Consider the following 18702-nt stretch of genomic DNA (forward strand, 5'->3'; position numbering starts at 1 on the left):
AATCGGCTGAGCTCAGTCTTCGAGCTCTGCCAGGCGGTGCCACCTCTCCAGTTGAGAGGTGCAACCGCCTGATCCCAGAATTCTGGGATTTGATCGATTTGATCGTTTTGAGCTCGAATTTTGAATTGGGTTGGGGCCTATAAATACCCCACCCATTCAGCACTGAAAAGATACAGACCAATACCGAAATCTTGATCTTTTCTGCGATTCTAAGAGCTCAAAAGTGTTGTAAAGCCTTTAAGTCTCCTCCTTCTGTTCTTCAAGTTTTCAATTGTAAAGTGAGGAGAGAAAGGTCTGTAAAGGTTGTCTCCTAAGCCTGTCAAAAGGAGAGAAATTGTAAGAGGGAAGTTTGGCCTTCGCCCATTGAAGGAAGGCACCTAGTTGACGTCGGCAACCTCATCGGTGGAGGAAGCCAAAAGTGGAGTAGGTCAAGGCTGACCGAACCACTCTAAATCTCTGGTTTGCGTTTATTTTCGAGCACTTTATCATTACTGCAAACCTCCCTCATCACTACTGCTCTCTGCGCTTTCACGAACAAATTCTAAGTGCTGTTCTTCCAAATCTGCATTCAGACGTAAACTCGTTTTTTCATACAGTACAGTTTACGTTTACGTTTGATTCTGCAGAACTGTTTTTCGTGCTTTTACGAACGAGCCGTTTTTGCAGTTTACGCTTACATTTTAATCCTATTAATAACTGTAATCTGTCCTCTGTGATTTTACGAACGAGTTTCAACATTTAGACGCAAAACTGCATTCAGACGTAAATCGGCTTTCCTCGCTCAATCGTCAGATTTCAGTTCACGTTTACATCTTGATTTCAACTGCATACTGCCTTCTGCGAGTATACAAACGAGTTTCAAAGTTTAGACGTAAATCTGCGTTTAGACGTAAATCTGCGTTTAGACGTAAAACTACGTTTAGACGTAAATCTGTGTTTAGACGTAAAACTGCGTTTAGACGTAAAACTGCGTTTAGACGTAAAACTGCGTTTAGACGTAAATCTACGTTTAGACGTAAATCTGCGTTTAGACGTAAATCTGCATTTAGACGTAAATCTGAGTTTAGACGCAAAACTGCGCTTAGACGCAAAACTGCGCTTAAACGCAATCTGCGCTTAGACACAAACTGCACCTAGATACAAACTGCGAATTTGCTTTTGCATCATAATAGTTTTTGAACGAACGCAGCTTTTGGTTTTTAAATTAATATAAGATTTCCGCTGCACTAATTCACCCCCCCCCTCTTAGTGCTCTCGATCCTAACAATTGGTATCAGAGCAAGGTTAACTCTCTAAAGGATTAAAACCCAAGAGAGATGGCATACGCCGGAAACCAAGAGGGGCATTCAATTACACGTCCACCCATGTTCAGTGGAACGGACTACACGTACTGGAAGACCCGAATGAGGATCTTTCTTATTTCTATGGATTTTGAACTATGGAACCTTGTTGAAAATGGATTTTCAAAATCTTCTCTTCCAATGATCGATTGGAACGATTTGGAGAAAAAGGCTTTCGCTCTTAATGCAAAGGCTATGAATGCCTTATTTTGCGCACTTGATAAAAACGAGTTTAATCGTGTTTCAACTTGCGAAACTGCTTTTGATATTTGGCACACACTTGAAGTGACCCACGAGGGCACAAGTAGAGTGAAAGAGTCAAAAATCAATCTGTTGCTGCATTCTTTTGAACTTTTCCGAATGAAACCGAGTGAAACCATTGGCGACATGTTTACCCGTTTCACGGATGTCGTCAACGGTCTAAAAGGACTCGGAAAGAGTTTTTCGGATTTTGAGCTTGTTAATAAGATACTAAGATCCCTTCCTAAGAGTTGGGATCCTAAAGTCACCGCCATTCAAGAGGCAAAAGATCTGCGAAATTTCCCTCTTGAAGAACTAATCGGGTCATTAATGACCTACGAAATGACCTGCAAAGCTCATGAAGAGCAAGAAGACATCCTTCCAAAGAACAGGAAGGATATGACACTTAAAACTTCTGAATGCCACTTGAGAGAAAACTCAAGTGATGAGGACTGTGATGATGACTTAGCACTTTTGACAAGAAAGTTTAAAAAATTCTTCAAAAGAAACAAGTTTAAAAACGATGTGAAAAATAAACTTGAACCTAAGAAGGACCAAGTGATCTGCTATGAATGTAAAAAGCCAGGACATTACAAAAGTGATTGTCCCCAAGTCAAGAAAAGAACAACAAAGAAGAAGGCGCTCCAAGCAACATGGGATGACTCGAGCGCATCTGAGGAAGACGAATCCAACACCGAGCAAGTTGCTCATTACGCCTTTATGGCAATCGAAGAGGAGGTAACGGATTTATTAGATGCTGATTTATCTTTCGATGAATTATTAAATGCCTTCCATGATTTATTTGATGAATGCAAAGTTATAAATAGAAAATACAAGTTGCTAAAAAAGGTACATGATAATCTTACTTATGAGTTTGATAAATTAAAAGTCGAACATCATGATAGTTTAAAGTCATGTATCAAATGTCATGATTTAGAAACTATACAAAAAGAAAACTTGCTACTTAAGGACACCTTGAAGAAATTCGAGGTTGGTAGCAAGTCATTAAACATGATCCTTACAAACAAGGGTCATGCTCCCAAAAGAAGTGGGATTGGATTTGTGAGGGGTCCTCACCGAAATCCAACTACCTTTGTAAAAGGCCCCATCTTACACGTTCATCATCAAACCAAGTGCAACTTTTGTTGCAAATCTGGACACAAGACACATTGTTGTCCATTCAAGAAAATAAGTCCAAACAAATTAATTTGGGTTCCTAAAGGAACCATGATAAACTCTATGCAACATGATAGAAAATGTAGATCTATTTATGAGGCACCCAAAAGCAAATGGGTTCCTAAAGATCATCCGTTCCTATAAAAACATTAAAAGTCTAGGCCGGAGCAAGAAATAATGTTCTGCTCCTTGACTCTCAATAGTCAGAAACCAAGAATCAAAAAGGAACTCGCAACGCTTAAGTAACAAGTGAAAGCTATGAAATCACAAATACGATACAATTACAAACATATGATATCCAAATTCACATACCCCCCTGATCTTCAAAACCTGTTCATCTACGAATTAATTCTTGTAGAAACTAAATGTGTCATGATCTTAAAAGGGACACCAAACAAACATACATATGCACGTTAAAAGATCTATCTTATAAAGAGCTTCTTCCTTAAATAAAAACTCATACGAAATCATGTAACAAACATCAATTGCTCTGAAACTCTCCTCAAGGCAAAGGCTCCCTAATCAAATCATCCTAAGTACTCACCTGCTGCCGGCGGTGGCACCTCTCCAGCTGGCGGTTGCACCTCCAGCTATCACGGGTTGCCAGAGGTTGCACCGCTCCAGCCAGAGGTGCAACCGCCAGCAGCTCTGCCCTTTAAAATCACGCTAGGGCCGGCTAAGGAACCAACCCCAACTCACCCCCATTTCCTCCTCTACTCTTCCAAGTCTCCTCCATTCCCATTTCACTCCTCTAAGCCTTCCAAATACCTCCTATTTCGGAGCAAAACATCAAGAATCCTTCCTTCTCTTGAAGATTTCACAAAGGTACTCTCTAAGAAGCTCTTAAATTCTGCTTTGTTCTTCATTTACTTTAGCTCATCATCATCCCTCTAAACAGCAGTAGTAATGGGATCTAGAAGATCCTCAAGGGACAAGGGAAAGAGGAGAGTAGTAGAAGAGTTTGATCTCACTCTTTTTGATTCCAAAAACCATGCTGAAAAATTTCTCTCCTTCGAACTAAGAAGCATCAATAAGGGAAAATACGTAGATCTGAATGAACTAAGAGATGTAGAGACTATCCATTGGTTTGCAAACCTAAATCTACTTCCCATCTTGCAGATCAACGAACCCATTTATCCTAGACTAGTTAGATTGTTTTACAACAACATGCAAAAAGATGATGAAGAAAGGATATCAACCTATCTCTTAGGACAACACATCTCAATCACTGATAGATTCATTTGTGATATGATAGGTATTCCCATGAAAAGCATAGGACTTTATTTCAAAGGATCATGGGATAAAAAAACTATTGAAACATCCTACGTTGAAGCCTTAGGAACAATCCTTGCCAATCCTAACATAGAATCTATTCCTAAAAGTTGTGAACATCTAATGCCCTTCAACACTAAGATACTTCATCATATCATGACTAGTATAATTCTTCCTAAGCAATACCATCATGATGAAGTGAGTCAATTGGAATTAGGAATTATGTACCTAATCATGAAAGAACGTGACATTTGTCTTGGCTATCTGATCCAACAAAACATGTTGGAATTATCTACGAAAGATATGATGCTCCCATATGGTGGAATTATTACAAGAATAATGAAAGCTTACGACATTCAAATACCACTAGAAGAAGAAGTAATGAAATCAGATAGATTCAGCATAATAAACAAAAATCTACTTCACCGACTAAGATGTCACTATAGAAACGGTAACTGGGTTAGAATGCCTAGAAGAACTGATCCCCCTCAACCTGAACCTGAACCAGAGCCGGAAACCCCAGTCTTTAGAAGTACCCACTCTCCTCCGATCTGTCCCTTTGAGGAAACACATCCGGTTGAGCAAACTCACACATCATCCATCGAAGATATCGGGATTCGGATGGACCAATTTGAACAAAGACAAGAAAGGCTTGAACTTCGACAAGATCAAATCCTAACCGAGCTGCAGCAAATCCATCGACAATTTGACTCTTTACTTAGGCACTTTAATCTTCCACCTCATGAATAAGCTTGTATGAACATATGATGTTTTTGATATGACATGTTGTAAACTCCTTATGATATTCATGAAAGACTTTGTCTTTATGGTTACCTGATATGCTGTACATATGTTACCCTGATATGGTTATCCTTGTTTGTGTAAGCATATTTGCAAACATCTCTTGTTGTTTATCTCGGTTTTTGCACTGAAACTAAAAAGGTTTAAAAAAGCCTATGCCTTGAAAAATATGAAGCAACATACCAATGTAAGTTGTTAAGTCAGCAGTATGACATTGATATGGTTGCTATTACTAATATGATTACTATGATATCAAACAAAAATTTGCATCGTACGAGCTGATATCTCACCATGTGATGCAATGCTACAAAAATCTTGCTATGCAATATGATACAATGCTACACTTGCTGAAATAAAAATCTTGCTATGCAGTATGATACAATGCTACACTTGCTGAAATAAAAATCTTGGTAGAATACTGCACTTGAAATGATTGTGTTACTATATCAAAAGCTTAACACTCAAAAATCAAACACATTGATATTAGACCTCACTCTATACGAGATCATGTCACTAATCATGATGTAACCGTAGAGTTTATTGATACCAAACATCAACTGGCTGATATCTTCACAAAACCCCTATGTGAAGAACAATTTGATTACATAAGAAGAGAATTAGGAATGTTGATGTGTCCGAATACTTAAACTAGTTAAAATTATCTTTCGGATGTTATTACTATTACATGTCTTGACAACGCTTGATCAAATAACATGTTGCAAAATATGTGACAAATACTTTTAACCAAATGCATGTAAGAAGTTCATTTTTCGGGTTATATGCTAAAAATGGGATGTTCCCATACACTCTTATGAAAACTCTTTGGAAAATGACTTTCCTCCGTCAAGCAAAAACAATAAAGAGATATATGTGTCATGACTTCCTTTATATGCTTGATAATGCTATCATGCTTTTTGTTGATGACAAAGGGGGAGAAACATATGAATTGATAAACACTATGTCATAACTGAACTGCCATAATCATATGTCATAGTTGCAAATACTTGAGTGATGCTATAAACAATGTTATGCCATCCTTGCATCACCAAGAGATATGTGAACATGTGCTATAGTTTGCATCATATCTTGATTTGACAGAAAATGCAAACTTGCTAGAAAATCTCAAATGTGAGCATCATGTAAAAAGTCCTTCGTAGCTTTATATGATTACATGATGAATGGTTACAAACACTATCATACAAACTTGATGATGTATGTCATGCCTTGACATAATTCTTGAAGAGATACATCATGATAGGCATCATGATGGGAGCATTGATAAGTTTAACTGATCTAACTTATCAATACGTCACTTGAATTCTTCGGTCTTGAATTCAAGGTTGACTTATCTCAACTATGGCATTTAGATAGGGGGAGTTAAGGACAACTCCTTTATCAATTGATTGTCATCATCAAAAAGGGGGAGATTGTTGAATCTCGGGTTTTGATGATGAAGTCAATTGTCATTTGTTATCTAATCTATGTGTTGAGATAAGTGTGCAGGATTAACTACGATAAGAGTAAGACAAGCAGCAGGTGTTGCGCCGGAGTCAAGATCAGGATCATGTTGGGAGTTCGAGAGTTCGACGGAAGTTCGGACGGTCGTCGGAGGTTCAGAGAGAACAGATCCGAGAAGTCCAGAAGCTTGCCAAGCGAAGCTCGTCGGAACTCGCCAAGTGGATCGTCGCAAAGTCCAGGAGTATGCCGGATGTCCGCAGAAGGATCACCGAGGGTTATCGGTTGATCGACGGAAGTTGGCCGGAAACTCGCCGGAAGAAGCGATTGACGCATCGGAGCAAAGCTGCAGAAGTTGTCTTAGAGTTAATCGTAGTTAGCATGATGATTAAGCATGAAAATGGGAGGTGATCCCATTAGCTTAATCTTGGGGCAATTGGGCCCCTGAAAAGATTCAAAGTGGGCCGAATGGAGTGAACCATTCGGACCCTGATTGCACCAGGAGGTGCAACCGCCCCAGCCAGGAGGTGCAACCGCCTGGGCTGTGGGGTTGGGAGGTGCAACCGCCCCAGCCAGGAGGTGCAACCGCCTGGGCTGTGGGGTTGGGAGGTGCAACCGCCCCAGCCAGGAGGTGCAACCGCCTGGGCTGTGGGGTTGAGAGGTGCAACCGCCCCAGCCAAGAGGTTGCACCGCCAGAGCTCAAGTTCCGAGCTCTGCCAGGCGATGCAACCACCGAGCTCAGTCTTCGAGCTCTGGCAGAGAGGTGCATCAGCCTGAGCTAAGTCTCGAGCTCTGCCAGGTGATGGATTCACCAAGCTCAGTCTTCGAGCTCTGGCAGAGAGGTGCATCAGCCTGAGCTCAGTTTCGAGCTCTCCAAGGTGATGCAACCACCGAGCTCAGATTTCGAGCTCTGCCAGGTGATGCATCCACCAAGCTCAGTCTTCGAGCTCTGCCAGGTGATGCAACCATCGAGCTCAGTCTTCGAGCTCTGGCAGAGAAGAGCAATCGGCTGAGCTCAGTCTTCGAGCTCTGCCAGGCGGTGCCACCTCTCCAGTTGAGAGGTGCAACCGCCTGATCCCAGAATTCTGGGATTTGATCGATTTGATCGTTTTGAGCTCGAATTTTGAATTGGGTTGGGGCCTATAAATACCCCACCCATTCAGCACTGAAAAGATACAGACCAATACCGAAATCTTGATCTTTTCTGTGATTCTAAGAGCTCAAAAGTGTTGTAAAGCCTTTAAGTCTCCTCCTTCTGTTCTTCAAGTTTTCAATTGTAAAGTGAGGAGAGAAAGGTCTGTAAAGGTTGTCTCCTAAGCCTGTCAAAAGGAGAGAAATTGTAAGAGGGAAGTTTGGCCTTCGCCCATTGAAGGAAGGCACCTAGTTGACGTCGGCAACCTCATCGGTGGAGGAAGCCAAAAGTGGAGTAGGTCAAGGCTGACCGAACCACTCTAAATCTCTGGTTTGCGTTTATTTTCGAGCACTTTATCATTACTGCAAACCTCCCTCATCACTACTGCTCTCTGCGCTTTCACGAACAAATTCTAAGTGCTGTTCTTCCAAATCTGCATTCAGACGTAAACTCGTTTTTTCATACAGTACAGTTTACGTTTACGTTTGATTCTGCAGAACTGTTTTTCGTGCTTTTATGAACGAGCCGTTTTTGCAGTTTACGCTTACATTTTAATCCTATTAATAACTGCAATCTGTCCTCTGTGATTTTACGAACGAGTTTCAACATTTAGACGCAAAACTGCATTCAGACGTAAATCGGCTTTCCTCGCTCAATCGTCAGATTTCAGTTCACGTTTACATCTTGATTTCAACTGCATACTGCCTTCTGCGAGTATACAAACGAGTTTCAAAGTTTAGACGTAAATCTGCGTTTAGACGTAAATCTGCGTTTAGACGTAAAACTACGTTTAGACGTAAATCTGTGTTTAGACGTAAAACTGCGTTTAGACGTAAAACTGCGTTTAGACGTAAAACTGCGTTTAGACGTAAATCTACGTTTAGACGTAAATCTGCGTTTAGACGTAAATCTGCATTTAGACGTAAATCTGAGTTTAGACGCAAAACTGCGCTTAGACGCAAAACTGCGCTTAAACGCAATCTGCGCTTAGACACAAACTGCACCTAGATACAAACTGCGAATTTGCTTTTGCATCATAATAGTTTTTGAACGAACGCAGCTTTTGGTTTTTAAATTAATATAAGATTTCCGCTGCACTAATTCACCCCCCCCCTCTTAGTGCTCTCGATCCTAACATGAACGCCATTAGAGCATAATTTACAACTTCGTCTTTGTTGGTTAGCTCCACGTCTTCGGATGCACTTGAATCGTCCCAAGTTGCTTTGAGCGTCTTCTTTTTCTTTGGTAGCTTCTTTTCTAGTTAGGGACATTCATTTTTGAAGTGTCTTGACTTCTTATATTCAAAGCATATCACTGTGTCATTTTTTGGTTCATTTTTGTTCTTAGTATCTTGTTTTGTTTTGTTTCGTTTTAAGAATTTTTTGAATTTTCTTGTAAGAAGTGTCAAGTCATTATCATCACTTGAGTTTTCACCCAAGTGGCCTTCTTTGGTTTTAAGTGTCATATCCTTCTTATTCTTTGGAAAGTTATTCTCAAGTTTATTATGTACTATATACGTCATTTTATAGGTCATCAAAGACCCGATAAGTTCTTCAAGCAGAAAGTTATTTAGGTCTTTTACTTCTTGTATTACCATTACTTTAGGATCCCAACTTTTTGGAAAAGATCTTAATATCTTGTTAACAAGTTTAAAATTACAAAAGCTTTTACCAAGTGCTTTTAGACCATTAACGATAGTCATAAAACGGGTATACATCTCTCTAATGGTCTCATTTGGTTTCATACAAAACAACTCATAGCTATGAACGAAAAGATTAATTTTTTACTATTAACCCTACTTGTGCCTTTATATGTGATTTCGAGTGTGTATCAAATCTCATATGCAATTTTGCATATAAAAACCCGATTAAATTTATTTTTATCAAGAGAGCAAAATAAAGCATTCATCGTTTTAGCATTCAAAGAGAAAATCTTCCTCTCCAAATCATTTCATTCATTCATTGGTTTAGAAGACTTTTCAAAATCGCTTTCAACAATGTTCTATAAATCAAAATCCATTGAAAGTGAGAAAATTCTCATTCTAGTTTTCCAATATGTATAGTCTGTCCTATTGAACATAGGAGGACGAATGATAGAAAGACTCTTTTGATTGCCGGTAAAAACTATTTCTCTTTGGTATTAAACCAAACGAGAAAAACCTTAGCTTTGATACCAACTATTAAGACCGAAATCGATACTAAGAAGGGGGGGTGAATTAGTACTATATGAAAACTTCATCGACTTAGGAAAATCATTTTGATAAAGCTTGTATTAAAAATGATATTGAAAGTGTGCTTCACTTGAAGTAAGCATAATAAGTAATTAAAAATAGAGAACAATAGTAATGAAGTAGAGTGAGCAGCCAAATTAGTGAGCAATATAAAAAAAAAGGCAAAGAAGAGAAGGCACACCAATTTTATAGTGGTTTGGTCATCGTGACCTATGTCCACTCCCGATTTCTCCTCCGTTGAGGTCACTATCTTCCACTATTGATCTTCTTTCAATAGGTGAAGATCAACTACCCTCTTACAGCTCTATTTTTCTTTTCACAAGTTGAGGAGATAACCTTTAGAGTTCTCTCAGCCCTCCCTTAGACATAATTTATACTTAGGGAAGAGGAGGAGAACTCTCAAGGAATCACAATAGCATTTTCTCACTTAGATTATAAGTTTTTTACTCATACTTTCATACTCTTACATGCAGGAAAGAGTGGGGTATTTATTGGCCCCAAATGACTTAAAAAATAGAGCCAAAAAGTATCTCATTCTAGGTTTTCGGGATACTAGTGATACCATTGCTAGTACTGGGTGGTACCATTGTTAGCACTCCTTGAAACTGGGTGGTACGACCATTCAGTCTGGGTGGACGATCGCTTGATAGAGCCTCGAAGACTGGGCTTTAACGACACCACTGCTTAATAGGGCGGTACCATCGCCTAATAGCATTAATTACCGACGGTACCACTGTCCAAACCACTTGAGAGGCTAAGCCTTACGCAGTTCCACTGCCTGGTCTGGATGGTGCCACTGCTTGACATGGCTCCAAGTGGTTGAATGGGCCATCCAACCGATCCAATTCAGCCCTATTTAAGACCCAATTCACTCCTAATTGAGCTAGTAGGATTTTTCCCAAAACTAACTCAAATTAAAGTCCTAATTATAATAGTTAAAGCTAAAATAATTATGATACAATTAATCTAAGTTGTCTGACACATCAATTGTTCAACAGAACTTTCGGTAAACTTCCATCAAACTCCCAACGATCTTCCGGTGAGCTTTCAGCGGACTCTCGGTGATCTTCCGGCAAGCTTTCGGTGAACTCCAGGTGAACTTCCAGCGAGTTTTTATTGCATCATCTGATCCTTCGGTGTATCCCCTGATTCATCCGGTTCGATGCCCGATCATTGATTCCGGCCCTGATCGGGCCCAACATTTGATTATTTTTTAATTGTTTTGATATTTTTATGATTATAGTTAGTCCTACATCATATCTCAATATATGAATTAGATCATCAATTGATTTTATCATCAAAATCTAAAATTTAATAATAATATATTTTAATAACCCATAGGCCACTTTAGCTATAACCTTTTCTCTTTTAACATAAACCCTTTTTTCTTTAATATGGACTTGTGTGACAACTAAGGTAGAAAAAAAGGGGGCAGCGGTGGTTGTGGACGTGGCTGTAAAAAGAGAAACCATAGTAACGATAGTTGAGGGCAAAGGAGTAAGAGAAGAAGAGAAGGAAAAAAGACGAGAGGGGAAAAAGATGAGGGCAATGTGCACGGTGATATAATCGTTGTATCCCTATTATTCTTTAGTGATTGTTGAGTAACTTTTTGGCAATAGATTTTGAGAAATGTGCGTTTATTATTTTTATACTGGATTTGCTTCTTAGCTTGCCTGTGTTTTTTTTTTCTTTGCATTGGAGGGATTTTCCAAGTAAATCTTAATGTTCTATGTAATTATGATTTTTATTTATCTTTTGTGCTGTATATTACAGTCTATTTGTATTTGTTCATATATAAATTTTTTTATCTATCTTCAACTGCATTTATGGGGCACCTCGAGACGGGTACCTTTAAATTTACAGGGATGTTTCTGTGTTAGATTTATGGAAGTGATATGCTACCAGTAAGAACGGGTGATAATATTCAGAAAGCAATGAAGTGTGAATCCTCACATTCGTCGGTTGAGTTTGAGAAAGAGCTTATGGAGCAACACAACGAGATTATGATACAAATGGATGCATTCTTGACGGCATTTTAATTTCAGGTTTTGTCGCACCACAACTATTACTCTGAGGATTGAAGCTCCTCAAGATGCAATTGGTGTGTGCGCGCGCGCTCGCACATCTGCTACTGTTAGGTTTGCTGCTGGTACATCTCTATCATATTGAACGTAATTGACATTCTAGAGAAATTCTGTGGGGGTTTTGGTAGGTCGTTTGCTTTAAATCTACTGCAACTTTGCTGGTGTAAGTTCAGAGCAGCAACTTAGGTTGTAAGCGAGCCAGCCACACCTTCCACAAGATCTAACTTCTCTTCTAATCAAAACCGCGACGCCCTACCTCACAGTTGGTGAAGGATGCAACACTCTCCTACGTCTCAGCATCCATAAAATCTCTCTCACCCTTCTCCATCTCTCCAACGAGGCGTCCTTCTTCCTTCCCATGGATTCTGAATCTGCCACCAGGCTCGTCGCTGGCTCGCACTGGCGCAACGAGTTGCATGTCATGCATAACCATCAAGAGGTTTGTTCATCTTCTTCCTCTCCATAAAGGGTTTCATGCGCTTCATGTTCTCAGCGTTGGGCGACAGCCCAAGGTGCAGAAAAGCAGAGCAAACACCAGACTGTGCCGTGTCTGCGGCGACGAGATCGGGCTCAGGGACAATGGCGACCCGTTCGCCGCATGCCTCGAGTGTGGATTCCCTGTTTGCCAGCCCTGTTACGAGTACGAGCGACGAGAGGGAAACCAGGCCTGTCCGCAGTGCAACACCCGTTACAAGCGCCACAAAGGTATCCCATCTATCTAGTCCTCTCGTTCTTCCCAGGATTGAGGACGACTAACTAAAACGTCAAAGTAATCAGGATGTCCGAGGGTTGAAGGAGACGACGATGACGGGGTAGAGATGGACGATTTCGAGGAAGAGTTCCAAATTAAGAGTCCCAAGAAGTCCCCTGACGACCACCAACGCTTTGACGCTAACTCGGTAACTAGCCCAAATGACTACTCTGTACCTTGTTCGTTTCAGTTCACGTCGATGACAATCCAAGCCATGCTTTGGAGCAGGAGAATGGAGAACGGGTGCAACCATGGCGGCCAAGTGGGCGTACCTTGTCATCCTTTGCAGGCAGTAGTGAGTGGTGCAGCTATACCGATCCATAGTGTTTTATTTGTCTGGATTTATGTTAATTTCCTATGTTTTCTCTACTTGTAATTTTTAGTTGTTGGTAAGGAATTAGAGATGGAGAGAGACATGGAGGGGAATATAGAATGGAAGGACAGAGTGGAGAAATGGAAGGAAAGAAAAGGTCAGATCAACAAAGACGATGGAGGAAATGATGAAGACAACTACGAAGACGATATGCTGTAAGATGTTCTAAATGTTCGGTACCTTTGTGCTCATCGATGGTGTTTGTTGAAATGCTTTTGCTCCTCAGCATGGCGGAGGCTCGACAGCCCCTGTGGCGGAAGGTGCCGATTCCCTCGAGCAGGATCAGCCCTTACCGCATCGTGATCGTCCTCCGCCTCGCTATCCTGGTCTTCTTCTTCCGCTTCCGAATCACGACCCCCGCGACCGACGCGTACGCGCTGTGGCTCACCTCGGTCATCTGCGAGATCTGGTTCGCCCTCTCGTGGATCCTGGACCAGTTCCCCAAATGGTTCCCCATCACCCGCGAGACGTACCTGGACCGCCTCGCCATGCGGTTCGAGCGCGAGGGGGAGCCGAACCGCCTCGCTCCAGTGGACTTCTTCGTCAGCACCGTCGACCCGCTCAAGGAGCCGCCCATCATCACCGCCAACACCGTCCTCTCCATCCTCTCCGTCGACTACCCGGTCGACAAGGTCAGCTGCTACGTGTCCGACGACGGCGCGTCGATGCTGACCTTCGACACCATGTCGGAGACCGCGGAGTTCGCCAGGCGGTGGGTGCCGTTCTGCAAGAAGCACAGCATCGAGCCTCGAGCGCCCGAATTCTACTTCTCGCAGAAGATAGATTATTTGAAGGACAAGGTGCAGCCCACCTTCGTCAAGGAGAGAAGGGCCATGAAGGTAGGATACAGCTTCATCAATTTGGTTCCTCATGATCTTATGCATGTCATCTGACCGAGTTGAAATAACAGAGAGAGTACGAGGAGTTCAAGGTGAGGATTAATGCACTAGTGGCGAAGGCTCAGAAGAAACCTGAGGAAGGGTGGGTGATGCAGGATGGCACACCTTGGCCTGGAAACAACACGAGGGATCATCCTGGCATGATTCAGGTGTCGTCTTTGTTGTTTCTTCGACCTTATGTTACCTGTCCATCAATAATCTTTAGCATCAAATGTGAAGTTAGTACCCTACTGTGAACATCACCTGATATGATGGTTGATTCATGCAGGTATACTTGGGCAGCGCAGGTGCACTTGACGTAGAAGGTAAGGAACTCCCTCGACTCGTGTATGTCTCGCGTGAGAAGCGACCCGGCTACCAACACCATAAGAAAGCCGGAGCAATGAATGCACTGGTGAGCTAATATGCTGTACGAAACATTCTAATATGCCCGCTGTAAATATTTACCGTGATCCACTGTTCCTTAATTGACTAGGTTCGGGTCTCGGCTGTGCTCACCAATGCGCCATTCATATTGAATCTGGATTGTGATCACTACATCAACAACAGCAAGGCCGTCAGGGAGGCCATGTGTTTTCTGATGGACCCTCAGCTGGGGAAAAAGCTGTGCTATGTCCAGTTCCCTCAGAGGTTCGACGGGATTGATCGCCATGATCGATACGCCAATCGCAACGTCGTCTTCTTCGATGTAAGATCAGTTCTGGTCCTGAAATACCAGACATTGTTCATGGCATTATATCGAAGTAATCAGCAGAATTATGTAATCTGGTGTAGATCAACATGAAAGGGCTGGATGGCATCCAAGGCCCCGTGTACGTGGGAACCGGTTGTGTCTTCAACCGAGAAGCATTGTATGGCTACGACCCACCGAAATCGGAGAAGAGGCCGAAGATGACTTGCGACTGCTGGCCGTCGTGGTTCTGTTGCTGCTGCTGCGGCCGCAGGAAATCCAACGCCAAGAAGGGCGAGAAGAAGGCCTTCCTGGGCCTGCACAAGAGGAGCAGTAAGGCTATTGTGGTGAGCAAGAAGGGGTACACCAAGAGAGGGTTCGACCTGGAGGACATAGAGGAGGGCTTGGAGGGCTACGATGAGCTGGAGAAGTCGTCGCTCATGTCGCAGAAGAACTTCGAGAAGCGCTTCGGCCAGTCGCCGGTCTTCATCGCCTCCACCCTCATGGAGGAAGGCGGACTGCCACAGGGCTCCAACTCTGCGGCCCTCATCAAGGAGGCCATCCACGTCATCAGCTGTGGCTACGAAGAGAAGACCGAGTGGGGCAAAGAGGTAATTCAAGCAAAAATGAAAAATAAATATTATGCACCAGCCGGGAATCGAACCCGGGTCTGTACCGTGGCAGGGTACTATTCTACCACTAGACCACTGGTGCTGATGTTGCCAACTGATTCTTTCATTGTAGATTGGGTGGATCTATGGGTCAGTGACGGAGGACATATTGACCGGCTTCAAGATGCATTGCCGAGGGTGGAAGTCGGTGTACTGCATCCCCGACCGACCGGCATTCAAGGGTTCTGCTCCGATCAACCTCTCTGACCGGCTGCACCAGGTGCTGCGTTGGGCTTTGGGTTCGGTGGAGATCTTCATGAGCCGCCACTGCCCTCTCTGGTACGGCTATGGCGGCAACCTGAAATGGTTGGAGAGATTCGCATACACCAACACCATCGTCTACCCATTCACATCCATCCCCCTCCTCGCTTACTGCACCATTCCGGCCATCTGCCTCCTCACCGGGAAGTTCATCATCCCCACGGTAAGATTGATTCTGAGCTCACTCCACGATGATGAAGGGGGCGCGGCGCCCAACTGAATTAACTGCCACTCTGTGAACAGATCGACAACATAGCGAGCCTATGGTTCCTCGGTCTCTTCCTGTCCATCATCGCCACCGGGATCCTCGAGCTGCGGTGGAGCGGCGTGAGCATCCAGGACTGGTGGCGCAACGAGCAGTTCTGGGTCATCGGTGGCGTGTCGGCGCACCTCTTTGCGGTCTTCCAGGGCCTCCTCAAGGTGCTGGGAGGCGTCGACACCAACTTCACCGTCACGGCCAAGGCCGCCGACGACTCCGAGTTCGGGGAGCTCTACCTCTTCAAGTGGACCACCCTCCTCATCCCCCCAACCACCCTGATCATCCTCAACATGGTGGGGGTCGTGGCCGGCGTGTCCGACGCCATCAACAATGGCTACGGCTCGTGGGGGCCTCTGTTCGGGAAGCTCTTCTTCTCCTTCTGGGTCATCGTCCACCTGTATCCCTTCCTCAAGGGATTGATGGGGAGGCAGAACAGAACTCCCACCATCGTCGTCCTCTGGTCGATTCTGCTTGCGTCCATCTTCTCGCTGGTGTGGGTCAGGATCGATCCCTTTTTGCCCAAGCAGCAGGGGCCAGTTCTCAAGCAGTGTGGAGTAGAGTGCTAGTCGCCATTTCCTCTCTTGAAGAGCTCCTCCATCCACGTGACAACTGGTTGTGGTCTGCATGATGAAGAGTGTGTATTGTGAAGATCTGCAGACAATTTGATCATCAAGAAGTGGAATATGGCTGTGCAAATTCATGACTATGAGTGTGCAAATTAATTGATCGAAAAGAATATTTTTTGAAAAAAAGATCAATTCAGTTTGATAGGATGTTTGAGATCATAACACATCTTTTACAATGGTTACAGAAAAAAAGATGATGGGCTCAATCTTTCGAAAAAGGAAAAAGCATGGTAACACATCATGTTAACCATGACATTAATTTCAATCAACTTGATTGATTAAATATTTTAAATAGGTAACATCAAACGTACCAAAGAAAACCTTTTGAGCTAACTACCTAAAACTTATTTCAGTGATATTTCCTTTTTTTTTTTAATGCTATCATATGTTGGGAGAAATCTGCAACAATTTGTCCCTTAAAACTACAGCAAATTACTAGTTGGAAATAGCAAAACCGAAGATTAAAGAATATACATCATTCATAGTCTTATTACAGCAACAAATCAAGGGATATTATTCCTAGCAGCTTTTTAAGACAATATATTCCTTGGCATCTTTAGATTACCATAAAATCAGGTATGATGACGCATAAAATATTATATGAGGACCTAATTTTTATAGCAATTTTTAATGTCGGCAACAAAATTTAAAAAAGAGAAACTTCTCATTCAAATTGCTATCCCTCTCTTCCACACTGGCCAACCCTATCTTTATAAATTTTCTTGCATGATCAAGAATGCATTTGGAAACATATTTGAAGTGTACATTGAATGTCCAATGTATATTTTAAATATAAATTGATATTTGATTTTTTTTAAATCATATTTGACCTAAATGTTGCATTACAAATACTCAAATACTAATGCTACCTTAGGATAACATTAGTTTTTCAATATTTACGAGATGTTAATATAATTTTTAAAATCTTTAAAACATCCTATAATATTATTTAAAATCATAAGATTGCCAATATGATTTAATAGGAAACTAACATGATTTATGTTTTTTATAAAATAAAATTTTATTTATTTATTTTTTTTAAATATTTTATATTTATTTATATGATTATATTTTTTATTTATTATATATCTAGACCATATGAAACTTTTTTTAATAAAATATTACATGAATTCATTTATTTTATTTATTTAAATATAAATATAAATATACTTTTATATAAATATTTAAAATATTAAAAGTATAAATTTATCACATAATATTCAATAAACTTTTGAAATATAATTTTAACAAACAAGACCTATGTCAACACATATTTAAAATATAATTTTTATCTATTATTTATCAAATACGTATAGTATTCCACAACAATATATTCACTCAAATATTTTTCTCGAAATACGTATTAAAAATATAAATAGGTGGAGGACTGTTTTATTCATGTAGTGCTTCTATTGAATATGAAATGTTATGATATATATTCGAATATATAGAAAACAACAAATTAATGGATGAGATTTTTTAAACACAAAAAAATATATGCTTTTCTAGAAGGGGGCACTTACCACATAACTTTCGAGACCAAAAAATAAATTAATTTAGACGTAGGACGCAAGACTTATTCAACTAAAAAGAAGCTTTATGATCTTAAACAAGCGAGGATGGCAATGTTAAAACTAATAAATATACCATAATTTCCAAAAGAAATAATATTTGGCTCCAAAACTTAAACTTATAAACCTTTAGGAGAAAAAGTAAAAGAAGAAGAAAGCTGGCCAAAGAACAGTTACATTTTATTGTTCATAACCGCAGTAACGGCAACAGAATAAGGCTCATAATTGCAGCCACACATTTAGGAACTTCACATGGATAAATAAACTGTTTATTGTTTTCTTAGCATGAATTTTTCTACAAAACTAACCAGAATACGATAATTTAATGCTAATCCATATGCATGGTTTAACATTTCACATTTTCAAATACGTAAGTTACATGTAAACACAAGAAGAGACTGTAAAACCTATATATTTAGTCTAATAAATTAGAAACCCAACTGATCTTGTTGGTTATACAATCAAAAAGGCACAGTGGATTGATGGCTCATAACACAAGTTGAGTTTCCGAAACATGGCGGATGAGAGTACTGTTCTTCTTAAGATGAGAAACTTAAGCAAAAGAAATGATTCCAAAGACAAAGCAAATGCAAACAAAATACCAAACTAGTAGTGAGTAAAGATTAAAGCCCCATTTAGTCTTACACAGAACAACATTACCACTTAAAGCTACCCATTATCAGAGATCTAAAAAGGTGCTCGGGCGCTCGCCTAGGCGCTCCTCGCCTCGCTAATCTCTCAGACGGTGTGTTTCAAACAGATGCCACCTGAGTGCTGGCCCGAGCCCAGGCGCTGGCCGTTTCGGGCGAGCGCCTAGGTTAACCAAGGTGATCGAACCAGGATTTTAGATCTGGTTCGATCCTGGTTCGGTCTATGATGGTTAGTTGGTTC

At 41.3% G+C, this 18702-nt stretch overlaps 1 protein-coding gene and 1 non-coding gene across 3 annotated transcripts; one reads left to right on the plus strand and one right to left on the minus strand.

The window, feature by feature from the left end:
• The first annotated feature begins 12010 nt into the window (after window positions 1-12010).
• LOC103985040 (cellulose synthase A catalytic subunit 7 [UDP-forming]) lies at window positions 12011-16320 on the plus strand. 2 transcript variants are annotated; one of them, XM_009402654.3, is made up of 12 exons: window positions 12011-12169; window positions 12237-12435; window positions 12508-12629; window positions 12710-12776; window positions 12865-13009; window positions 13081-13693; window positions 13765-13902; window positions 14022-14147; window positions 14229-14441; window positions 14528-15034; window positions 15168-15518; window positions 15599-16320. In XM_009402654.3, exons 1-12 carry the CDS (start codon window positions 12089-12091, stop codon window positions 16178-16180), a joined length of 3144 nt encoding a protein of 1047 aa, XP_009400929.2. In that variant the 5' UTR covers window positions 12011-12088; the 3' UTR covers window positions 16181-16320. The 2 variants fall into 2 exon arrangements, with proteins under 2 accessions (XP_009400929.2, XP_065008917.1); XM_065152845.1 differs by having other exon boundaries at window positions 12057-12169; window positions 12249-12435.
• On the minus strand, window positions 15067-15137 carry TRNAG-GCC (transfer RNA glycine (anticodon GCC)). Its single transcript has one exon. It is a non-coding gene; the product is annotated as a tRNA-Gly (tRNA).
• Window positions 16321-18702: the final 2382 nt, after the last annotated feature.

Source organism: Musa acuminata, chromosome BXJ3-5 (genome assembly GCF_036884655.1).
Source record: "Musa acuminata AAA Group cultivar baxijiao chromosome BXJ3-5, Cavendish_Baxijiao_AAA, whole genome shotgun sequence".
NCBI classification, from domain to species: Eukaryota; Viridiplantae; Streptophyta; class Magnoliopsida; order Zingiberales; family Musaceae; genus Musa; species Musa acuminata.